This window comes from Portunus trituberculatus, chromosome 15 (genome assembly GCF_017591435.1).
Source record: "Portunus trituberculatus isolate SZX2019 chromosome 15, ASM1759143v1, whole genome shotgun sequence".
Taxonomy (NCBI): domain Eukaryota; kingdom Metazoa; phylum Arthropoda; class Malacostraca; order Decapoda; family Portunidae; genus Portunus; species Portunus trituberculatus.
In genome coordinates this window covers 5,752,071-5,778,385 of record NC_059269.1, presented here as the reverse complement: position 1 = coordinate 5,778,385, position 26,315 = coordinate 5,752,071, and the positions used below count along the sequence as shown (strand labels likewise).

Below are 26,315 nucleotides of genomic sequence, written 5' to 3'. Positions count from 1 at the left end.
GTGCAAATGTGGTATGGAGGTAAGGGAGGAGGAGGGATGTAGAGGGAAAAGAAGAGGAAAATATGGGCAATTACAATTCTTCCAATCTTCCTGTAATCACTACTCCCAGTAAATCTTCCAGTGCACCTCTCTCTCTCTCTCTCTCTCTCTCTCTCTCTCTCTCTCTCTCTCTCTCTCTCTCTCTCTCTCTCTCTCTCTCTCTCTCTCTCTCTATATATACAATGATGCGAAAATTGGTATGGACGACGCGTTATTTTAGCATTGTGAATGCATCAAGTATTTTATAGGTTAAAGGTAGAGTCTCTCTCTCCTAACTCTCTCTCTCTCTCTCTCTCTCTCTCTCTCTCTCTCTCTCTCTCTCTCTCTCTCTCTCTCTCGCTGTCCATCTGCATGTGTCACTGTATCTCCGGCATCTCCCAGTATCAAAAGTCTCTCCTCGTCTCTTTATCTCCTCCTCCTCCTCCTCCTCCTCCTCCTCCTCCTCCTCCACCTCCATTTTATCTCCCCGTACAGCCAACCAACAACGTGCACATCTACTACAATTCCTCCCTCTCTATCTCCTGCACCTTCCTTTCCCTCCTCTCTTATTTATCTCCCTCCCTCCTTCCTTCCAACTCCCTTTCCTTCTACCGCTCCTTTTCGTCGTTCGTTTCACTCATCCTCCTCTTCCTCTCTTTACAATTTCCGCCCAGTACTTTTATATACTCTTGATTTCCCAGTCTTCATCATGTCCCCCTCCATTCTCGCCCGCCACCCGGACCACTGGACGTAAACAGCCTTTGTGGATCACCGGAGCGGAAGGTATAAAACACAGGGTACCAATTCAGCATCGCTCCTCTTCATCAGAATATTTTAAATGAAAAGTTCTTGGAGCTGCCTAGACTGGTGGTGAGGAGAGGGAAAGGTGGGGGAGAGGTGGAGTGAAGGTGGGGAAAGGTGGCGCTGTCAGGGAAGATGGAGATGTAAGAGTGATGATAGTGATAGATAGGTGTGTGGGTTGGTGATATGGGTGATGTGGATGATGATGATGAAGGTAGGTTGGTAGATAGGTGAGTGATGTGAGGTGGTTGGTTGGATAAGGATGATAGGATGAAAGGTGATAATGAGAGATCGAAAGATACCTAGACAGGTAATGTGGTTGATTGAATATGGAAGACAGGATAAAAGATGATAATGAGAAATAGAAAGGAAGGTAGTTAGATGATTGGATGGATGAGAGTGAGTGGAGACAAGAAGTAGGTAAACTGGATGGCTACTGGATGGTATAGTGGATGACTGTTCACTGATTGGCGGATGTAGATGAGTGACTGTGATAATTTAACTTCGAGATATTTTTTTCCTTAACTCAAACCCCGAAGCACTTTTTATAATAATCACAAAATGTTGTAAGTTAAAACTGCATGACACTACTGATTCTTCAATGTAAAATAATACAAGCACAACACATAATCATCTGTGAGAAAACTAGCACGGAAATTAATAAGAAAAAAACATTTCATCATAGCACAAGCAAGAATATAGACATGCTACCAAATTCAGAGAAAGTTAATAATCTCTACAATCATTTCTAGACTAATTTACACTGCAATCATCTATATTCAGCAGCCTAAGAGGAGAAAAATATAATCTATTCTCTTTTAACCTTTGCGTCTATCCAAAAATATTTACACCTCTTTGAATATCAACAAAGGAAGACCACCATGGAAAAAAAAAACAATAAAAAAACTTGAGTGAGAGTAAAAGTGATATTCTAACATTGATATTTAGGCTCCAAATAGATAGAGACGTGAAAGAGAGTTCCCATGACTACCGAGAGGGGAGTACAAGAATGAATGAAAGGGAAGGGAAGAAAACCAGTGCAAAAGAAATGGAAGAAGTACAACGATAGTGTAAGAAATCGCTCGCTCACAAAGAGAACCAAGGGGAAAGAAAGAAAGAGAGAAAGAGAGGATAGACAAAAGACTAATAAACAAACAATCCAACATATCGAAATTAAATACTCACGAACGAGAGAAAAGAAAAACACACGAATACAAACGAACAATAAAACGAGCAAAGGGAGAGGAAGAAAAGAAATAAAGAGAAAAAAGACACAGAATATAAGATAGAGCGCAATAATACATGCACGGAAGAAAAATCGTTGGAAAACGTTATACTGCAAACACACTTAATAAAAAAAAGGCATCAGTGATGTCCAACAGCGCCTGCCAATAGGAGGGCGTGCAGGAGGGGAAGCAGACAGCCAGCCACCTCTCCCAGACCAACACTGAGGGTGGAGCAGCTAGGAACACCAGAAAGGGAGAAGGACGAGCGCATTTCCCATCAGACAAGGTACCAAACTCCTCCCGTGATGTGGAACAGGGGAGGAGAAAGGGTTGCACGGAAGTAGAAGGAAGAGAAAGAGGAGGAGCATCAAGAGAAGGATGGAAAGAAAGGAGATGAAAGCGAACAAGAACAACGTGTGCGCTTGAAGTGAAGGGCTTGATGACGACGAAGGAAGGATGCTAGGAAGGAAGGATAAAGGAGAGGAAGAAAGGAGGAAGAGAGCGAATGGATAAAAAATCAAGATTAATCACTTGTTCGCAATTGCAAAACCTATGACACAGTCGGAATACACACACACACACACACACACACACACACACACACACACACACACACACACACACACACACACACACACACACAAATAATAAAAGGGGAGATAAGAAAAAACCTTGGTATATCGTCACTCAGTCCTGCACATGGTGGAATGGCGGGAGGAGAGATGTGAAGAGAGGCAGAAGAATATGTAAACTCCACAATATGTGTCGCTGAAGGCTGAGAGAGGAGGGAGCCGAGTCTGAGTGAGCTGGATCAGGGCGTGGGCTGTAGGGAGAATAAAGTGAATCGGAGGGAAGGCGAAACCCGTAGTGAGGGAATAAGAAGGGAAGGGGGAGAGGGAGAGTGGGTGTGAGAAGCCGCCTCGCCATCGCCCAAACACTGCGTCCATATCGTGTCGCCGCCTGTGTGTTCCGAAGTAGCCGGGCACTCCTTCCTTTCCTCCACCTGTTGGCCTACTTCAAGAAAACTGTTTGTGCCACGCCCACTCCTGCAATACGCTGTGGATAAAAAGATAGCCAGGACGGGGGACAAAGAGTGTACAGGTAGTAAGAGCGCCGCGGATGACCACAGTGAAGCTGAAGTCGCCGCCACAGGGAAGTTTGGGACGAGGTGTCGGGCTCGCAATTTCCTCGAGTCGTCTCGAAGTTGACCAAAGTGAAAGCTTTTCTGGCCCAGGCTGTTGTTGCATTATTTACTGAGCCCCCAACACCCACAGGCCTCCAACACCCCCACCCTGTCAACTTAACTCTCGGCCCCTTCCTTACAAAGTCATCTGACTGACATCCACTCGCCGGTCCCTCACATAACAGACTGCACCTCGCTCCTCTCATCACGTCCTCCAGGTTCCGCAACACCTGACCCTCACAGAACCACTATCGAAACAGCTGCGTCACTGGAACAGCTGCCCTGAAGACATGTTCTACGCAGAAACTATACAAGGCTTTCTCCGCCAATACTACTACTGTGGCATACAGCTGATCTCATATCATTCCTGTCACTGAGTAATTGAACGTTCCCCACCTGAGTCACGCTCCATACAGGTGCTACCTCAGTATTATACCTTCACTATTAGAGAATTGTTAACAACACAAATTGCTCAGTATTGATGGGAAAGCTGTACATCACATAGCCCCAATCAACACGGATGCCGGACAGCAGCTGCGCACCACGAGGAGAGGCATCAGCAGCTCATCAATATCATCTCCCCGCTCACCTGTGCTCCACACTAGTTTCGATCGCGTGTATCTGTAGAAACGACTCTACGACGAAGGAAACAACGCCATCAGTCACCGAGAATCAAGACTTACTGTACTACACAGGGAGAGCGTATTTAGTACAATATTTATGAAGATAATGCTTTTCTGGGAGCGCTTATATAATTTGACCTTTAAACAAGTAGAGCTAACGTGTTAAGAAAGCTATATTTATGTAAACTATCTAGGTTCAAATTATTTACCTGGTGTTCCCTTTACATCACAAAGAGCGTTCTCGTGCGTGCGTCAGTCGGTGTCTCGCATTTGCCGCAGCGGTGAGGCAGTCTGGGGATAAGACGGATATCACACAAAGCTGAAGGTCAAAGGTGAAATGTGATGGTTTTTCAAACATACTTTTTCTTATGGAGACAGAAAAAAGTGGAGCTTTAAGACGAGTATGGAAGGAGTAAAGTGGGAAAGCAAAGAAAAAAACACATACACGAGATTATGGTGGTACGGTGGTCTCGCTTTTTTTTTCTATAATATGTGCGAATAAAGCCTATAAACTTTATCCTGTGTAAGTTTGGGCATACATACCTCTCTTCTCCCGCCACCATGTTTTTTCTATAGGTATCCTTAAGGAGCGGGTCGCCAGGTCACTCCCCTGAGGTAGCGCAGGTTGTGTCGGGGTGAGAAGAGTTCATGTCCAGGCTTCCCTCGCTCCGGCTCTTGAATTATTGTGTGTATTCTGCTGATAACTTTTGCAAGAATCGGAATATTCGAAAACATGGTTGGTATTTCTTTTCCTGATAACTTTTGCAAGAATCACAATATTTGATTTTTATCTATATTTATTTTTTCTCAAATATTCGATTCTAATAAAAGTTAACAAAATAGGTACAATAATTTTAAGGAGCCGAACAAGGAAGGCTGGCACTATATATATATATATATATATATATATATATATATATATATATATATATATATATATATATATATATATATATATCTAAGCGTATGGATGAGTGCAATGATCTCTTTCCCCAAAACGTACCCACGCTACTTAAATGGACTAATATAGACCGTCTCTTCTAGCTACGTTCGAAAAGACATGGCGGAGTGGATAGGAAATGCAGGAAAGGACTTACGGACTAAGTTGTTTGAAGTAACTTTTTAAGGGTCAGGCTCTCTGAGGTGCGTGATAGGAAGGGTTGCTAGAGGACCGCATTGGATGGGGCAGTGGGCGCCATGGACCCTGAAGGTGGCAGTGGACAGCGGTCTGGGGTCATTAGTCAAGATGCAGTAAGTGATGGGGCGGTTGTTTAGGAAATTTATCGCAAGGCATTTGTCAAAGTGTGGGTCTGCGGGACATCCTCAGGAAACAATAGTCAAGGACAAGTTATCGAGGTCAGTTATCGGGCAGGCAACTGTCAGGAAGGGGGACGGGAATTGTTGGGGAAATTTTCGAGAAAACTTGTCGGGACAACATGTCCGGGGAAAATTAGCGAGGGAAGTTGCTGGCGGGAAGTTGGCGGAGGAGGAGTTGACGAGGGGAAGTTGTCAGGAGGGAAGTTGCCGGAAGGGAAGTTGGGAGGAAAGTGGTGGGAGTAAGTTGACATTTGGGGGGTGAGAGAAGGGAAGCCCTGTTGGCAGGGCACGAGCTCGAGGAAAAGAGCTTTAGTTGCTGGGCGCTCCAAGTGAGGAAATGGTGATGGAGACATCAATTCAGAGGGACAGTTTCTGCGGATGCGAACAGCATTCATCTGACAACTCTAAAGGAGGAGTACAGTTGTCAATACGCTACGTGGCTTCGTATCCACACCTTACAACAAATACTTGTCATATCACGATTTTTATATCAACCTCCACCCGCTTGCCTACTTCCTTCCTTCACGCACCAAAGGACTATTGTTATACGAACCAAACACCAAACTATTGTTATACAAAGAGATAATCGCAGAGTCAGGGTTTCGAAATATTAGCTTATATCATTTTCTATGATACTGTTCCTCAGTTTTCGTAATACTGTACTTGGGGTCTCAAAACAGAATATGCAACATAACTTCATCATTCCTCATTTTAGCTACTGGCCCAAGATTCGGGGTTTCGTTCACATACGGTTCGGATTTGTCCAGGAGGACGAGAAGCTGTGCCACTAGTAGATGAATCTATAGAAAACGCACCAGACTAAGGGGCAACTACATTTTCAATTATTTTTATAACATAATTCACATTACTTCATCCCGGATTCAACTGTGTGTGTGTGTGTGTGTGTGTGTGTGTGTGTGTGTGTGTGTGTGTGTGTGTGTGTGTGTGTGTGTGTGTGTGTGTGTAATTCACCACGGTCGTCTGCTGGTCATCCAGCCAGTCTTCCCCATTATTGAGCGAGCTAAGAGCTCATAGACCGATCTTCGGTTAGGACTGAGACCACAACACACTCCACACACCGGGAAAGCGAGGCCACAACCCCTCGAGTTACATCCCGTACCTATTTACTGCTAGGTGAACACACCCCACACATTAAGAGGCTTGCCCATATGCCTCGCCGCACCGGGGCTCGAACCCGGCCCTCTGATTGTGAGTCGAGTGTGTGTGTGTGTGTGTGTGTGTGTGTGTGTGTGTGTGTGTGTGTGTATTTTTTTGTTTTTATGTGAAAGCCTATAGCGCCTGTAGGTATACTTGAAGAGTATATGTGGGAAGCGCTGTTAAGCTTCCACCCAATAGTGACGCAGGCAATTCTATTTATAGTGGTACACATATTAGGGCCCATATCACCACCCAAGCGCATCTTTGGTGCAACCACCTAGAACCTGGGTATCATGGTAACATGGTAATATATATATATATATATATATATATATATATATATATATATATATATATATATATATATATATATATATATATATCACCGCAACCTTACAGAAAATTACCAAGTTTAGTTGCAATTTCAGACTTGCTTTACAACATTTAAATACGCCACACTTCTTTCTTACACAAATTTATTTCATACTCGCTCTTGTATTTTGTCGCGAAATAACTACGATAGTGTTGAATGAAGCAGTGGCTGGTTCGTGCCACCTGAGTGCAGCAATACCATGATATTTAGCCTGAAATTTATCATACTAATGAATGTGTTCCTGGCAGGCTCACACATTGTTATTCGCAATATATATTCATATGTCAACCCGTACGCAAGATTATTCGAGGTATTATCCATCATGATTATGTCCATTGGTGACGCCCGCGTTGGAATCGCGCCACTCACTCATTCATTCAGACTTTCAGGCGGGCACATGTTTGGACCTGATGGTGTTAATCTCATGCAATAAAGTTCCACCACCATCAGTCCCTTCCATCACGCCTCGCCTCTCACTCTTGGCAAAGGGCCTCTTCCATTTACACGGGGTACTAGGAACCAGTAAAAGCTTTGGCTCCACCCAGGCTAAATGGAACACTATAAGCCGTCATTTGTTTACAACCGAACAAATTTCATCAGTTTTCACTGTTTATATTTTTCTAAAATAACCAACTATTACTGTGTATCGTTAAAGACACTCAAATATCACCGAGGAAAATAACGTGACTTAATGTGATTAACAGGTCCATATAAAAATACAAATAAGATGAGAGAAGCTCTATGTGAAAGTCCGTATGAAGAACAACTCACAATTAAACACCATTTCACTTACTTTCTGTGGTCTCATAAACATCCATATTCATCATTGATCATCCATTAACGTAATCATGGAAAAGCAATTAGAGGCAAAGTAAGCACCAGACTACAAAATGAACACACTTTAACATGTCACTCCCCATCAGCGGAAGGATAGGATACTTGCTTCGTTTGATAAAGTAGCTCCCACGACTGCTCATTCCTGCCTGTATCCTTCTCTCATTCAGCAATGCGTAACATTGGAGAAACAATATTTGAGTTAACAATGGAAGGGACTAAGTCATCAGCCACTCTCGAATAATTATCATGAACCCTCCTCAACCCCAACAATGCTCGTATCACACATTTCGAAGCACTCTTCTCTACACTGCCATAATCACTTATCTCTTCCTATATCTGCAGACTCTCATAGCATAAGGAAAGGCATAAGGACCAAACAGACGCTATAAACGTGACTCAACACTGCAACTATTTGACACGGGTCGTTTCATTTATTCACTCTGATGGTCAACACTCATCTCTTTAAAAAAAAAATACAGTTATCAGTATTTACATTCGATTACTATATGATATAGTTAAAGGAACGACACTTCTGGCTAAAAATAAAATTCAATATACCAACTATACAGAACAGATAAGCAGTGGGTGTTTTTTTTTTTTTTGGGGGGGGACGAGATTTGATCACGTGGTAATATGAAGGAAACTCAGCCATTACAGACCTGCATTATTCCTTCTGATTCGGCTGACACACGGGCCTCCAGTCTCAGTCAAGCAAAGGGTGCAAGCAGATAATAGTTCCCTTCCCAGATCTTGTATTACTCGCGCGCCACTAAAAATTATAAGACTTGAAGACGCCACCAAGATCGAGAAGCAACGCGCAGCTTCCCAACTCTGGCGACTTCACTGGTACGACTGCTGGCTATCTTGTCGACATGAGTGATTTTCTGATATTACAATTAAACGTTTGCTCTCAACATCACATGAGTGTAGCTTCATTAGGGTAATAAGTAATTTACTCATTGTAATTTATTTCCTTTCTTTCTCAAGCGTTCCTACAATATGAACGCATTTAATACCTTAACAGAACCAGGCAGGCAATCTCGGACCAGTGTTTGAAGCTATGACAACTCAATTTCTAATGCGAACTTTCTCTACTTCCACAGTACGTAGCTCTATGGATTCCTAAGACAGAGGAACGTAATCGTATTTTACAAAGCAATTGCAATTTTAGAGATGATAAAAAAAAAATGTTCTTAAGTCAAGTAGCGGGTCAAGGATTCACGTTTTCCTTGAATGTTAGAAAAGAATGTTAACTGGCTTGGAGTTGAAACAATGCGCCACAAGCGCCACCTATGCCCACAGAAAATAGATTGCATTCAGGGGACACTGCATTATTCTACAATGTACACTAACCCCTAACCGCACTCTGTTGCATCTTAAGTTTAACGATAGATTATTTTCTTTTTACATAAACGTACGGTTAAATCTCTCTCTCTCTCTCTCTCTCTCTCTCTCTCTCTCTCTCTCTCTCTCTCTCTCTCTCTCTCTCTGCGTTTTAGTATTCACCTAAGATTGAGCGCTACATGAGATTATAGATAGACCCAACGTTGCTTTAATCTAATGGTTCCGTTTTATGAACTGCAGGTAAGCCACATTTCCGTCCTGCACGACTCCATTCCGAAAAAGCACCTGTACTTGTATTTATAAAGGAAGAAATGGCCCTGCATGTACCAATAAACACCTTGACGCAGTGAATAGCATGTACTTGCCACTTGAGTGCCCAACATTCTGATATTTAGCACCAAAATATTTCATATTAATGAGTGTGTTGCTGACAGTCTCTCATATTGTTATCTGCAATATATAGTATCCATACGTCAACTCGTAGGCAAGGTTACTGAAGGCATTATCCATCATGATTATGAGCACTGGTTTAGATTCGTGCCGTGCACTCATTCATTCAGCTTGTTAGGCCGGCACATGCGTGGGCGGGTGTGTGAGGTTAGGATGCATGATTGTTTTTTTTTTTTTCAATCTATTACTTTACAGTATAAATAATATTCTATATCTAACATCAGCGAAAACTTATATACTTATTCATAACCAAAGCACATTGTTTATATTACTGCAGCTGCATAAATTTATGAAAAACAATTACATACACAAATATATTTTATCCATATTCCATTGTTTTACCCGTAATCTTCTCTTTGTCTCCCCGGCAATGCCAAACTGCTCCCATGAGAGTAATTTGCACAAGTTGGAAACCCATTACGTAGTTTTTTTCTTCTCTCTCTCTGACCCGAACTGCCCTCCTCCACCACCCAGCACACCATGCCCCCGTCCCTGCCTCGCTCCCACCTCAGATCCCTGCCGTCACCTCACCAGCCTGGCTCTCCGCTCCTGTTCTTTCCTGCTGACCCCTTCCGTCACCCACTCACATCCTGAAGCCCACCTGCCAACCCTCCAATGGCGTGCTCCACCTGCCATGTCACGTGTGCATTCTCTCTCTCTCTCTCTCTCTCTCTCTCTCTCTCTCTCTCTCTCTCTCTCTCTCTCTCTCTCTCTCTCTCTCTCAGTACATGTGTGTGTGTGTGTGTGTGTGTGTGTGTGTGTGTGTGTGTGTGTGTGTGTGTGTGTGTGTGTATATATATATATATATATATATATATATATATATATATATATATATATATATATATATATATATATATATATATATATATATATATATATATATATATATATATATATATATATATATATATATATATATATATATATATATATATATATATATGCTCAAGTTTCCGTACATGGCCTGGTTCTGACGAAGTTGGGCCAAAAAAACAAAGGCCGCCACCACCTTCTGACGCCGCGATCAAGAAAAGTTTAATTTCCGCCCCACACTGTGAAGCGGTGAAGGGAGAGGAGGGAGAGTCCCCTCCTTCCTTCCTTCTTCTCCCCACATCCACCTATTCTTCTCACCCTCCTCACCTTTTTGCCTTTTCTTCATCACTGCCCTGCCCTCCCATACTCATTCCAGCCAGACCTCTCCACATTCCTCCTTCATTTAACTAACGTCACTTCATCGACATGGAAGGACTGCCAGAAAGAAAAAAAATAGTACTTTCCCGTATTTTTGTGTCCGAGCGTAATAACTATTTCTCTGATGTAGGTCGGTGTTCGAGCCATTCTCATTCAAGATTCACACACTAATGGAAAAACTGACGAGACAAAGTAATGTGACGAGAAAAGAGATTCAGTTAAAAAAAAAAAAGCTGTATGGAGGGAGTTTATCTGTTTATCGTCTGCAGCAGTGTGTCTGTGTGAGGATTTTTTTTCTCTGTATTTCTCTTTCTTTATATTCTATTAAACTCTTCATTTTCAAGTATGCTTTTAACGTTCACACATTTCTGTCGCGCCGCATGTATCGGTGTAATTATTCAGGTTTGATATGTCTGCTGCTCCACCACGGCTGTCCACGATGAAAAATGGTATTTAGTTCACCACTGGCACCGTATTTTTCATCCTAATTTTTCATCAATAGTGCCGGAAAACACCATTCTCAACTATTTTTGCCCTTCCAATGCAGGCGCAACCTGTGTTATTCTTCTTTCTATATCTGTGTTAGTGTTTATATACATACTACACACACACACACACACACACACACACACACACACACACACAGTTCGTTTAATGGTGCATCACGAGCGTTCCTTGAAATGTGATCGTTTGTTATGCAGCCCTAGTCACGGTGCAGGTTCTGACTGATGCTTGACGAGGCGTGTCGCTCATACAATAGTCATAATGGAAGTGAATGTTACGTTTTTTTCTAATAAACATTTCGTGACTGTTCTGAGTTGAGCTAACACTTCTCTGCTTGTGATCAGCAAGAGGTTCACTTGAACTGTAATGATATGGAACTGCAGTTATGTATCAGGTAAAACAAAGTATAGGAAAAAATGCTAAAAAGTATCAAAATAAAAGTAACAGTATTAAGTTTGTATAGGAAAATAAAAATAACTGTGTTTTGGTTAGGTTAGGTCCGAAATAAAAAGAAAAGTATTAGATATATTTGTAACTTTTTCCAGTTACTTTTCTTTCGTGTTACTTTTTCCTTGATATTCTTTTTCCCCGTTGCATTTTTCATGTTCTTTTATTCTGTTACTTTCTGTCCCACACTCAAATGGCAAATAAGTCCAGGCTACACTAGCATGACGACCCCTGGAGAGGAGAAAAAAGACTTACTAGTATGAACTCAACTCAGCAGAAAAAAACACCATGAGCCTTACTAGATCAGTCGCCATTTAAGGTCTTTCGGTTTATTCCTACGCACTACTTACTCTTTCAACTACCACGATGAAGGATGCCACTATTGATATTTCAGTAATGACCAAGAGTATGTATAAGACTGTTGGCACATTGGTTGGGTAGCATCAGGATACAAAAAGGAATATACTCTCTCTCTCTCTCTCTCTCTCTCTCTCTCTCTCTGGAGTATAAAGAGAGACAATCGTTCATGAGCCATCACCTCGGAGCATCGGAGCAGCAGCAGCTTGACTCGTACATTAGCCAGTCCACCCGGAGAGCGCCGCCCGGGCCCTTCCTTCCTCTACAGGACCACGCATCATAAACCGCGTCCGGCTATACAGACAGGAGATCGGAGGCGGTGCAAGGGAGGAGGGATGGGGAGGGGAGAGTCCGCCCGGCCTGAGTGGATCCCGCGCAGCCATTCCCAGGCCCCTGTGTGGATGTAAACCGGAATCGCACGCAATATTCCTAACAGCGGACCATAATGTATAGGTCGTTTAGGTATCCAAAGGGACGTGTAAAGAATGGAGGATGCGACGCCTGTTTCTCTCTCTCTCTCTCTCTCTCTCTCTCTCTCTCTCTCTCTCTCTCTCTCTCTCTCTCTCTCTCTCTCTCTCTCTCTCTCATACACTGATGTACATCTTTTGGTAAGGGAGAAATGGAGCATATGTTTTTCTCTCTTTATTTTTTTTCCTTTCCTTTTCTTACTCCACCCCTCAGCGTCATCAATACTTCATCCCAGCCACTGTGCTCCCCCATTCGCACCCGATATGGCACTCTGATCGCCGGGAAAAGCCTCAGATAACTCAGCACTCGACACTCTCTTGTTTGTCTGTACTGAATCGTGTGTCTGTGTGCTTGTCTTATATCGTCTTTACTTTTTTTTATCATGAGCTTTGTTGTTAGATTGTGCCACGTCGAATCTAACTTCTGTAACATGTTTGAAGATATTTTTCCCTACTTCTGGCTAATTCTGTATCATTCTTTAAGGGAACTGGCATTTCAAGTGGATTTTTTTGTTGTTGTTGCCTTTAGCTGGTTTTCCCTATTGCATAAAAAAAAACATACTGAAGAATATAATAGTGAATGAAGTAAAGTATACGTATAAGAATAAACTGTATTCCAAATTTTAAAGGATAAGGTACATTTTTAGAAGTCATATGGGAAAACGGCATAAGATTTTGTACAAATTAAGTACATTAAAACATTCATTTGAGAAAAAAAGGACTGAATGAAAAAAAAAGGACGGAAAGGACTGTCAAATATTAGCACTGACACACACACACACACACACACACACACACATACAGCCACTCACCATTAAGCAACATACACCACACACAAACTCTACAACTCATCACCACTAGCGTCACCAGTACAGCCTCATCTCACCTCTCCACAGTACACCACTTCTAACTTCCTGCCTTAAATTCATCCGCACACCATCTCGTCTAGACAAACCAACCATTCGACTGCACACAACTACCACCACCACCACCACCACCACCACCACCACTACCACGACCACGACCACCACCGCCACTACTACCTCTACGACCCCTTTTCCCTAAAATACGTTGGGCTACACTGAAGACACCACATGTTTCCTACTTTCCCTCTCTTTCCCATGATTATTACCAGCCATCTGTGTCTTTTTTTTCATCTTCTCCCTCTATTTTCCCTCATTTATCTTCGCCACCCTCTCCATCTCTCTCCTCTCCTCTCTCTTTCTCTCTCTCTCTCTCTCTCTCTCTCTCTCTCTCTCTCTCTCTCTCTCTCTTCATCTCTTATATGCCATCTTGTCTCGTACATCATTTCTTCTTTTTACTCTACTCATTTCTCCCTTTCCTCCCGATTACACCATGGCACACACACACACACACACACACACACACACACACACACACACACACACACACACACACACACACACACATTCTATACCCATCCTGTCTCTCTCTCTCTCTCTCTCTCTTACCTTTTACATTCATTACCTTCATCCTCCTCCTCCTCCTCCTCCACCACCTCCTCCTCCTCCTCCTTCTCCCGAAAACTCGAGCCGTTTCTCCTCATACCTACCTCTTTTTCCTCTTCCTCTTTCTCTTGCAGTTAAAAAAGAAAAAAACGTGCTGTCACCCACCACCACTCCCTCTTCCACCTCCTCCTCCTCCTCCTGTTACCCGTGCCAGGGCGCCCTCCCTCCCATTACGGCCTAGTCATGAGCTACTCCCGGCCCCACTGAGCCTGATATACTGAGCTGTAATTCCCCCCTTTTTGAGGAAACTCCCTTAATGTGCCGTAACTCAGGCGCTCACATTCTTCGCTGAGGCTGAGCACGGGTCGAGGATTTAAAGTGAGGTTATACTACACAGAGCGGCACCCACCTCCTCCTGCGTGTGTGTGTGTGTGTGTGTGTGTGTGTGTGTGTGTAAGCCTTTTGGTAAGGAAAAAATGGTTTAGACTTGTTTCTTTCTGTATGTGTGTGTGTGCCTGTGTTTGTTTTCTTGTCTGTATTAGTCTCTATGTCTGATATCTTTTTTTGGTTGGCTTTTTATTTGTTCGTTTGTGCTTCTGTCTATCTACGTGTTTATTTTTCTGTCTGTCTCTCTGTTTGCCTGTCTTCTTGTGTGTACATATGTTTATCTCAGCTTTTTGTCACTGTGAATGCATCTCTCTCTCTCTCTCTCTCTCTCTCTCTCTCTCTCTCTCTCTCTCTCTCTCTGAACATTTTTTCATCATCCTTCCTTAACTTCTCCAACTTTTACTACTTCATATACGTAACTCAGTCCTTCCGTGTGGACATTTTACTTCCTCTCTATCTAACTTTTCCCCGCACCTTCTCAACTCTTCCTTTCCTCCTTCCTGACCTCGTCGTGTTACCTTCCTCCTGTTTCTCCTTGGCTTTCCTGCGGGGGCATTAGATAGATACCTTGTACAATGCAACAGCCACACCCAGACACGACATTCAATTCCTCTTTCTCTCTCTCTTTGGCTCACTCTTATTTGCTTCACACTTTATCGGCCATTACTTCTCTTCTCCATCTCTCCACGCCTCTGTCTTTCTGTTCGGTCCCACGTAGATCTATGTATCTCGCTGTATCTCTTACTCTCGTTTATTCTAACGCGTTACAAAGAGCCATGTCGCAGCACTAAATTTTTCCATCTATCCCGTGCAAGGCGAACGTCAGACACGAGCACAGCATTCGTAAACACAAGGACACTGACAAACGAAGAGATCAAAGAACATCCACGCGGCCACTCTATATAAAGAACCAAAATAAAAGAGCTACACATGAGAGCCGAGTAAGACAGAAAAGGGGGAGAGAGAGAGAGAGAGAGAGAGAGAGAGAGAGAGAGAGAGAGAGAGAGAGAGAGAGAGAGAGAGAGAGAGAGAGAGAGCTTTGATGGGTGACAGAACATTGAGGCAAGGTAGTATTTTATCATTCTCTCTCTCTCTCTCTCTCTCTCTCTCTCTCTCTCTCTCTCTCTCTCTCTCTCTCTCTCAGCAAAATGCATCGTCTTTCAGCTGTTTGTCATCAGTCTTCCTTACTGTCTATCTTTTTTCTTTAACGCACATTACTCATCAAATGGACTTATTCAAATGGACCAGCGTGACGTGAGGAAAGCCGCAATGATAAGGCGTGACAAAGTGCAGATAGCAAATGTATACACAGTTCTCTTCGTTTTGTCGGGATAGAGGAAAGAATTATGTGAACTCTATCTATTAGCTGGTGTCCCTGTGTGTGTGTGTGTGTGTGTGTGTGTGTGTGTGTGTGTGTGTGTGTGTGTGTGTGTGTGTGTGTGTGTGTGTGTCTCGTCAGAGTGAAGAAGTAGAAAAAGGCGAAAATTTCTCAGCTGATCAAAGTCAAGATTGCTCGCGTGCCAGAAGGGAGAGAGAGAGAGAGAGAGAGAGAGAGAGAGAGAGAGAGAGAGAGAGAGAGAGAGAGAGAGAGAGAGAGAGAGAGAGAGAGAGAGAGTTTGTATGTAGTTCTCTCTCCATCTTTATCCCTCCTCCTCCGACTCTCTCTCCTTTTTCCTCCTCCTTCCTCCTCCAGCAGGTTAGACATTCCTCCCCCTTCCTCTTCCTCCTCCTCCTTCCTGTCCCCTCACCACCGCCCTCACACGTCTCCACACCACTAGCACCATCACCACCTTTCTCTCCTTCCCTCCCTACCTCCCTCCCATACTTTGCCTCCCCCGTAGTCTCCAAGCCGACCACATTACTTCCCTTCGCACGTTCCTTCCTCCTCCTCCTCCTCCGTCTCCTCCTCCTGCTGTGGTAAGAGGCCGCCCTTCCGACGCCCCTCCGCCGCCCAACCCTGCATCCCAACATAGGAAGTGGAGCAATATTCTGTGCAGTGTATGGCCGCCGGAAAGGAAATGACACGAGACAGGAATGAGGCACGTGAGAAATGTTGAAAATAATGAGAAGTTTCTAGATGCGATTGTGTGATAAAAGCTGAAATTTTCCACACCTAAATTTCTGTTATCTTTTTCCTCTTCTCGTCTCTCTCTCTCTCTCTCTCTCTCTCTCTCTCTCTCTCTCTCTCTCTCTCTCTCATTGCCGTTCGCTATTGCCCGAGTTTGTTGCAAGCGCCGTTCGCCACTGTATTGGAAAAATGCAGCACATCCACACCTACCGGAGAAAAAAAGAAGAAAAGATACGAAAAAGAAAGAAAGATAGACGATTCAAAGTAAGAACATATGCTCCTCCCAACGACGCATTTTTTTTTTTTTTTTTTTTTTGAGGGCTAAATGACAAAAGTACTTCGATTTTGTGATAGAAATTGAAGGTAAAGGCGTATTAACCGATCACTTCTTAGCATCAGGGTAATACAGGTGTCAAAGTATGGAAACTAGTCTTCTGTTTACTGTGGCTGTCATGTGTGTGGTTCTCTTTACGTAATGAATGTGTAAGTTGTAGTGATGAAGTGGTTGGATCTATTTCGGTAACTTTCCCTAACCTAGCCAAAGCATCGCATTTCGCAAAGGACAATAGGTCTGCTGCAGTCGGTAGATATATGACAACACTTAAACACCCAGAAATAGAATAAATAACTGAATAAATAAGCCAAAATGAACAACTACACTTCCAAAACTTAAAGCAGACATAAGTGCAAGAATAAACTCCATTACAAAAACGCCATTTATCACCACAATTACCCCTACCACCACCACCATTACCAACAACAACACCAACAGCAGCCACCATTATCACCCTATCCACCACCACTCACCACCACCACCACCACTACCTCGCGCCATCATCGTCACCATCGCTACCCGGCCTCTACCCTCTCTCCACCCCACCCACCCTCTCTTAGACAGCTGATAAACGCGGAAACATTACAGTGATGCATGGGCCCTCGACCTCCAGCGACCCCGATTCAGAAGAAGTCAGGAACCCCGCACAATTTTCTACATCAATTGTGGCAACTCTTCACTGTCCCGCGACCTCTTCTAATGTACGTCGTGTAGAGAGGGCGAGGGTTGGCTGGCTGGCTGGCTGGCTGGCTGGTTGGCTGGCTGGCTGGCTGAGCGGTGGGAATGAGTAGTAGGAGAGGAGAAAGGAAGGAAGGAAAGTAAGGATAAGGAAGGATGGTTTGAGGATTAGCAGTTGTCGTAGAGAGAGAGAGAGAGAGAGAGAGAGAGAGAGAGAGAGAGAGAGAGAGAGAGAGAGAGATGGCTTAGGGTTCGGGAGTGATAATGACTGAGAGTGGTTAAGAAAAGAGAAAAAAAAGTAGGAAAGAGGGATTAAGAAGCTGGAAAGTGAATGAAAGTGAAAAGAAAGGAAGAGCAAGATGGAAAGAAAACCATCACATAACAAGACGTAGTGAGCTGAACAAAAGCAATGAAGGTAATGGAAGGCAGTATGTAAATAAGAAGATACTAGATCGAAATAGACATCATGACCATTCAAGTCTGCACGAATCAAGCTATTAATTAACATATTTTTACAGTAATGATTCCCAAATGCCGAATCCAAACAATCACAGCCGTCCTGACTTTAATATGCAAGTATCCTCTTTAGCCCATAAATCCCCGTGAAAAAAAAGCACACATAGTATATATATAAAAACAAAAAAAAAAAAACTGAAAAGAAAACTATATAGGTCTCGTTTTAACTTCCTTTTTTTCATTTTTTTCTTAATTTTCATCTTATATCTTCCCTTTTCACGTATTTTTTTTTTCTAGTTGGCAATTCTTGGTTCACAACACAGGTATCAGTCCCGCACAATGTTCATGACTTACGGGACACGCACATAGTCGCACTCATACTTGTCGATCTTCTAACCCAAATACTAACTTAACACCTTCAGTACTGGAACGCATATTTGCCTTGAGTTTTTGGGTATGATCACACAATTCTATTACATCAGCAAGGGTCTATGGAGGTGAGTAGATTAAGAGCCAGAATCTTCACTATCTTAACCCTCCCCAAACAAGTTTCTGAACCTGTATGAAATCAGCAAATAGTAAGCAGAATTAATATGGAAATGCGTCGTGATACTAAATGGGTTAAATATCTATGTTTTCTTCACAAATATGCGGAATAGTGACTCCATGCAGATGAAAACTTCTATTCATATGTACAATCCAATATCTTGTCAGTAATTTCAGGTTTGTGTAAAAATATGAAGTCAGTTTCCTGCGCGTTTTAAAATAGACAGGAATGCATCAGCTAATCAATCAACGGGTGGGAACATGCGAGACAGTGACTCCATGCAGACCAAAACTTCTATTTATATGTATAATCCGATATCTTGTGAGCAATTTGTGGTTTGTGTAGGAATATAAAGTCAGTTTCGTGTGTGTTTTAAAATAGGATTGCGTCAACGGGCTGGAGCCTCGGCCAGTCACAGTGTTGGCTTGATCGCGTGTCCTCTGCAGGGCAAATTATCATGCCAGACTCAGCGTGATGGAGAGTAATACATACAAACACCTCACCTTGGATGTATGTGTGACACTGAAAGAAAATACAGATACATTCATTCTCCGTAAAATAATAAGATAAATATCTGAATTAATGAAGCAAGGAAAAAAAATATTACGGAATATAAATATGACAAAACTATGATTGTGCGAAAACAAAAAAAAAAAAGAAAATGCAAGTTCTTAGTTTTTTTTATGCAAAATTCTAAAAGTGTGCGCCAGGATGAATCACTGAACACTCTAATTTGAGAGTGAGAAATAAAATAACACAATAAAATGCCAACTAAGTAACGAGAAAGATAGAAAAAAGTAAGAATAAAATGTAATGTTTATTTCTGTCTCCCTCCTTCCCTCCTCCCCTGCACTATCATTTTTTTTTTTTCGCATTTTCTTGTCGAAGTGACATATTTGGAAGATTACTCACAAGATTTTAAAGGCAATGAATAAGTGCTATAAATAATGCTAATAAATCCATAAAAACCAGAATACTTTAAAAAGGACATTATCGACGCCTCCTCTCTCTCTCTCTCTCTCTCTCTCTCTCTCTCTCTGCTCGTTTTCTTTGCAGCATTTTTTTTTATTCCATTGACATTATAAGCACAGAACTGAAGGTACACTGAAGATACTGTGACATTAACACCAGAATAATAAGTAAATACAACGTAATCATCATATCCAAACGATCCTATACGAAGATTAACAAATAAATATACCTAAACTTATTTTTTCTTCAATCATCATCTAATTCTTCACTGCTACTCTATAATGACTCCCTTATTAAGTTTACACCATTTTAGAGAGAGAGAGAGAGAGAGAGAGAGAGAGAGAGAGAGAGAGAGAGAGAGAGAGATCGAGAAAACATCAATGCACTTTCGTTCCCCCATGCCCCCAGTCTCTCTCTCTTTTTCTTCCGGGGACATAGTAAAAGCGCACAGGAGAGGAGTAAATCGCAGGGAAACGCCCAATTTACAGGTGTCCGCCGTATATTAATGAGGCAGTTGGTATATACGGGCGGCGAGGAAATGGCCGGATATTTTAGGGCATGCTTAGGGCTCAGGGCAGTTAGCGAGGTGTAGAGGGCGATCGTGATAATCCCACACGCCCTCCAGGGAGACGTGTAGTAGGAGAGGCAGGAAGCAGATAACGCCCCCCTCACACTACCGCCTCACTGCCAACACCCGCTCCACGTTGCCGCTGCTGCCACGCCAACTAATATGCCGGCAAAAGAGGATTTCACGCGCGTTATCACCCGTGCCTAAATTGTTCCTCTACGATTATCACCGCCATTGTTCCTGCTGCTGTTACTACTACTACTACTACTACTACTACTACTACTACTATTACCACTTCTTTTACGACTTCTAGCATTATTATCACTATACCAAAATCCACTATCACTACTTTTACTACTGCAATTGAGGCCTTTTTATTCCTACCACTGTTGTCTGCATTACTATCACTGTAAATGTTTTTTATACCTACCAATACCACTGCTGTCCGTGTTAAGGATACTAGCACGCTCCTGTCTGCACTATTGCTATTGCTTTTGCTGTTGCTAATACTACTATCACAACAATTCTTATCGCTGAAATGCCAATATTGCTCCTGTCACTACTACTACTACTACTACTACTACTACTACTACTACTATTCTTACTGTCGATCAATCAGGCTACGTTTACACTGATTAACCAATGAAATAACCAAATAAAATCTAACACAAAGAATCGCAAACAAAAGAAAACAAGCTCTAATGAGAACGAAAAATCTCAACACAATATCCACCACGTCAGATGAACAAAGATACTGTTGAAACACGAGGCAGATTTCTAAAGTCCTTCCTATTGGCCAGTTTGGTGTCATTTGGGGGAGCGAGTGAGGGAGGTGAGTGGACAGTTGTATATCGCTTTAAACGCAAGGACAAGGATAAGATGTCTGAGTGCGGGCTGGAAGGAGGACGAGGACTAGTAAGGGATGAAAAACAATGGGATATAGAAGGTGGAGGAGGAAGGGACTTAGGGGGAGGAGAGACGAATGGGGAACAATTGGAGCACGAAGAAAATGCTGGATAATTGGTAGAGCGAATAAGAGAGAGAGAGAGAGAGAGAGAGAGAGAGAGAGAGAGAGAGAGAGAGAGAGAGAGAGAGAGAGAGAGAGAGAGAGACGGAAATTAATATTTGAAATGGAAAGTGCCTTTATAGAAGGTGTGTGTGTGTGTGTGTGTGTGTGTGTGTGTGTGTGTGTGTGTGTGTGTGTGTGTGTGTGTGTGTGTGTGTGTGTGTGTGTGTGTGTGTGTGTGTGTGTGTGTTGAAAATACAATGTGAACTGGACAATGAAAATTATAGAAGAAAGAATATTGAAAAAGACAGAGTGAACTGGACGAGAGAGAGAGAGAGAGAGAGAGAGAGAGAGAGAGAGAGAGAGAGAGAGAGAGAGAGAGAGAGAGAGAGAGAGAGAGAGAGAGAGACAGACAGAGAGACAGACAGACAGACAGACAGACAGACAGAGAACAGACAGACAGACAGACAGACAGACAAGAAAACGAAAAGAAAGGTTTTCGTCAGAATGTATATTAAAAACCCAACACATTTACTGCCACCCAACATTTACTAATTTTTCACCTAAACTTTTATCTTCCTTCTCCATTTTTCTCCACCGTCAACTCCTCTGCGCTTACATAAACACATGCTAAAGACAACAGAACACTATGATCACTCACAAAGGAACAACAAAATGGAAAGCAGAAGAAAGTTATCTCTACAAAAAAAAAAAAAAAAAAGTAAGAGAGCAGTAAAAGGTGACAAAAAATAAAGAAAAGTAAAATAAAACAAAAAGAATACTCTGCGACATGACGCTTTATTTTCTTGCTTCCCAGCACTGATGTCAACAGCATCGTTTTCTTTCATATATTTTAGTCACAGCATTACTAATCTTGGAATGAACTCAACTCCTGTCCACGGTCCGAGTGTAGGTTGGGCTTCCTCACTCGGGGCAACTGTTTCCTAGCGGGTGGGCTTTGAGATAGAAGGTACCCCAAAAAGTATCCCCTTTAGCCCAGAAATTCCCGTGAAAAGCCCACATGGTATAAATAAATAAAAATGAATAAAAAATACTTCATTACGAAGAACTTTGGCCTTTCTCCAGCATCACATTTTTTTTCTTTCTAATTTCTACTCATAAATTTTTGTATCGCAAGAAACGGTTAATATTAATTCCAGTTATTAATTAAATGCATTAAAGTTTGTATACTATGAAGAACTTTTCCTCACTCTAGCAACACCTTATCCCTCTTTATATTTCACCCATTTACACCTGAATCCCCATAGTCACCAAACACAAAATTCACATAATTACCTCTTGACTTAAATGTGGTAAACCTCACACACTAGGAAGGAACGTCCCTCCTTTCACAATCATTCTTATCCTGCCTCTACACGTATTTACATCGCCTATGCAAGCTTTCATTCCTGTGACAATTAACACTTCACTAACATCCAGCATTATTTCCGCAGAATTGTAAAGGAAAAAAAATAAATAAATTGAGTCTTAATTTCAGTCTTTCTCTCCTTACAGGCTCGTGGTTGGGCAGTACGTCAACGTGCACGGAAAGGTGATCAGCCACGTCAACATAACAAGAGTGAGAGTCGAGGATGGCGGCCGCTATTCCTGCACGGCAACCAACACCGCCGCCGCAGTGGTGCACTCCGCCCCGCTACATGTCTACGGTAAGTCTTGCAACGAGCCGGACTCTTGTTGCACTCAAAGTCACTATGGCTACGAGAGAGAGAGAGAGAGAGAGAGAGAGAGAGAGAGAGAGAGAGAGAGAGAGAGAGAGAGAGTGTGTGTGTGTGTGTGTGTGTGTGTGTGTGTGTGTGTGTGTGTGTGTGTGTGTGTGTGTGTGTGTGTGTGTGTGTGTGAGAGAGAGAGAGAGAGAGAGAGAGAGAGAGAGAGAGAGAGAGAGAGAGAGAGAGAGAGAGAGAGAGAGAGAGAGAGAGAGAGAGAGAGAGAGAGAGAGAGAGAGAGAAGATTAACTACAATTAGCTACAACACAATGACAGTAGCGTGTCTTTAATGTAACTTGATGGAAGGTATACTGGAATACAAAAGTTGGTGCGAGAAGTTTCGTCACACTTACCGTAACTTGAACATGTGAGGTGAAAACTCTCCAAGGGAAGGGAAGAGGCGTGATACATTATGAAGCTCCCGAGGCAGACAAGGCTCTCACAAGTTAGGCTGAGGCGTTTCTATAAGTCAGTCCGTGCTTCCTTCCATCAACTAATAGATTACACTTTCTACGATTAAATATAGTATAGGCAGGTATACCTTTATTCTTTCTTCCATCAAAAAGTACTTTAAAAGATGAGCAGGATGTTATAAAACCCCACACTTTTTTTTTTCTCTTACACTCATATACAGTAATCATTGTACGTAGGAAGAGCTTTCGTAAGTCAGGCCAAAACATTTCTATAAATCTTTGAGCTTGCTTCCATTACCAAAAAGAAATATATATATATATATATATATATATATATATATATATATATATATATATATATATATATATATATATATATATATATATAGTGAAAGATGAATGATATCTAAAAAAAAAATAGTCACGTCATTACTCTCTAGTAAACATAAATAGCATTCATTATATGAATGAAAACAGCAGCGTTCAATAATGACGTTTACCTTTCAACATTTAACAATAATGCTGATGAGCGGAATTCAGTATTTATTTCACGATATGCTATTTTGGACTGATAAATAAAACCAGAATCGACGGAAAGACAAAGACCAACAACAAAATCCACTTGAATCAGAGCGAACCAAACATTTAACATTTAGTTCCGCCTCGCCTGACAAACACGGATGCACACGTAATATTGCAATCAGTGTCACACACAAACGCCGGGATTACTGCACCAAAGAGAAACGAAATTATACGGTGAGACTTTATGACGTGGACGGATGGCTCTAACGCAATAGCTAAAAAGCGGCTTTGCGTCACTGCTGCTTCGATGTCCGATTACGATGTCGCTTCCCGCCGCGTTGACCTTTGATGGTTAATGTATTTGCTACGAAGCATTTCCCTAAAGCCAATATTGTGAGCTTTGCAGTGTCTGTGTGTGGGGAAAATACTGAGAGATCGTATAAGCTCTTCCTGCATGTCAAATTCGAAAGGAAAGCCGTAGGAATATTATGTAGCATGTAATGGTGTCCTATTTATATTGAAAAACAAACAAACAAACATGTTTTAGGCATCATTGAACAAACACCATGACTTTTTGCGTGTGTGTGTGTGTGTGTGTGTGTGTGTGTGTGTGTGTGTGTGTGTGTGTGTCACACACACACACACACACACACACACACACACACACACGTATGTAAATACAACACCCGGTCCTGTGTAGCGCGGCTCTTGAGACGCAGACATTTATTCGGAACGATTACCGTCCGAGCGGCGGACGTTTATCCCTGTCCCTGGAGGCTGCCGCGGCGGGCCAGACGTCTGGTCACCACGTGCGTGTTGCGGCGCCAGACCTGCCCCAGTCTTATACCTTTAACAAGACAGAGGAGGAAGTTAATGTCATGCAGCAATATCATAAAGTCAACAAGGACACCACTGCAGTGCTTACTAAGACTGCGTGATGGAAAACACATCAGCTTTAGCGAGAAATACACCGTGACCGTGATATCCTTGACCTTAAGTAGAGAGATCATAGCAAGCTGAAAACACTTCACAATCGTAAAAAATAGACAAAAATACAAGTAGTGAAATGAAATATGAAATAATTTCACGTTAAAGACACCTTGATAATTTTTTTTTCTTTTTTTTTACTAATGTGCCACGATTCAAGCACAAGTAAACACTTCCGCTAGAGCTTCGAGTGCTGTGAGCTCATGCACAAATATCCTTCCTAATTATAATTCCTTTTCACGCTGAGCCCTTTTACTGCAAATTTCTGCTTTTTCTCCTCACATCAGTGCTTTCTCTTCTACTCGCCATCGCTTCACTATCCTACTAGTCCTTTCAGCTCCTCCTCTATCCTCCAGCCCCTCTTTTTCTACTTTTTCAGCATTTTTGTTCTTCCATCATTATAGCACTTCTCTTTTTTACAATTCATTCTCTTCACCACTTTAGTTTTTGTTCTATAACATTGGTTTCAGCTCCTTCCCTTTTTTTACAGTTCTTTTCCTCACTCCTATGGTTCTTTCATTATTACAACCCCTCTACATTTCTCCAGTCCCTCCCTTTTCTTACAGAACTTTCTCGTCAGCCAACCAGCACCCCGTATCTTCATCGCCTAACCCGAGTTTCTTCATCACCTTCAGCAGGTCCTCAAGTTCCTTCCTTATTTACAGATACTTTTCGTCAACAATCTCGTATCTTCATTGCGTAACCTGAGTCCCTTCCTTGTCTCTCTCAGGTCGGCCTCACGTAAGACCCATGGGCCCCGTCTCAGCAGTGGCAGGGGAGACTTTCCGTGTGCAGTGTCCCGTTGCAGGCTTCCCTATCACGTCCATCACTTGGGCCAAAGGTAAGAAGGGACTCACGCACGTACATAGACACCCTCACATATAGATGAACCAAACACGCACACTGGATGTTCTCACGCCACATTATTACATACACAGATGAAAACGTAGATATATTAGTGATGAATGGATGGTCTGTAGAGGTGAGGGGTCTTATTAACTGCTATACCAGGTGAGTAGATGGTGAGGGTGAGAAAATGGGAAGGTATTACGTGGTGCAGTGCGTGACAAGGTACAGGCAAAGGAGGAATTATGATTATTTGGTGGTTTGATGGCTGGATGAATGGAGTGAGAAGTAAATGAATGTCTAGTGAAGTTTCTAGCAACTGTCTAATAAATGAGATAATTGTGGTGGGAATGAAAGGTTAGACAAAGTAAGTTAAGGAAGACCAAGGACTATTCGCTGGATGGATGAGTAAATGGCTGATTGGTAAAGCAAATAAAACTACCTAATAAAGGAGATAATTGTGGCGGAAGTAAAAGGTTAGAGAAGAGAAAGTTATAAAGTTGGAATTATTTGGCAGATGGAGCGAAGTAAGAGTGGATGAGTGGTGACGTAAATAGGAGATAGATATGATGGAAATTAGAAAGATGCCATTTGATGAGGATTAAGTTTCATGAACACAAGAGTATAAGAACATAAAGGAAACTGGTTAAAAATTTACCTAATGAAGAGGATTAATCAGATTTTGAAAATATGAGAGCATAAGAGAAACTGTTAAAAAATCAGCTTAATGATAGGACAAATTCTGGTAACCAAAGAGCATAGGGACGTAAAGGAAGGTGGATAAAAGTCAACCTAATGACGATAATTAAATTCCGAGCGAGAACACGAGAGAATGAGCGAGAAAGAGAGAAGATTTGTTTTCTTTTATAATGAGGACTATACCTAATGATGATAACTAGCTTTTGGAAACGTGAAAAAAAAACACGAAACTGCAAAAAAAAAATAAAAAGCCATTCAACCTATACATGGCAAGTCAGATTGAGCGTCAGGAAAGGCACTGCTGGCCAATACTGTTAATAGTGTCTAGGCACAGCAGCTA

At 42.2% G+C, this 26,315-nt stretch overlaps 1 protein-coding gene and 1 long non-coding RNA gene across 2 annotated transcripts in view; one reads left to right on the top strand and one right to left on the bottom strand.

The window, feature by feature from the left end:
- The window catches only part of LOC123504107, a 44,474-nt gene extending 36,095 nt beyond the window's left edge, over window positions 1–8,379 (bottom strand). Inside the window, exon 1 of the long non-coding RNA XR_006674704.1 lies at window positions 8,196–8,379. This is a non-coding gene — a long non-coding RNA (uncharacterized LOC123504107). The remainder of the gene's footprint in view (window positions 1–8,195) is intronic.
- Window positions 1–26,315, top strand: part of LOC123503953 (Down syndrome cell adhesion molecule-like protein Dscam2) — a gene marked incomplete at its 3' end in the record, with an annotated part of 474,494 nt that overhangs the window by 406,297 nt on the left and 41,882 nt on the right. The window contains exons 11-12 of the mRNA XM_045254079.1: window positions 22,300–22,451; window positions 25,161–25,271. Of these exons, the coding sequence (XP_045110014.1) occupies window positions 22,300–22,451; window positions 25,161–25,271 (263 nt within the window). The remainder of the gene's footprint in view (window positions 1–22,299; window positions 22,452–25,160; window positions 25,272–26,315) is intronic.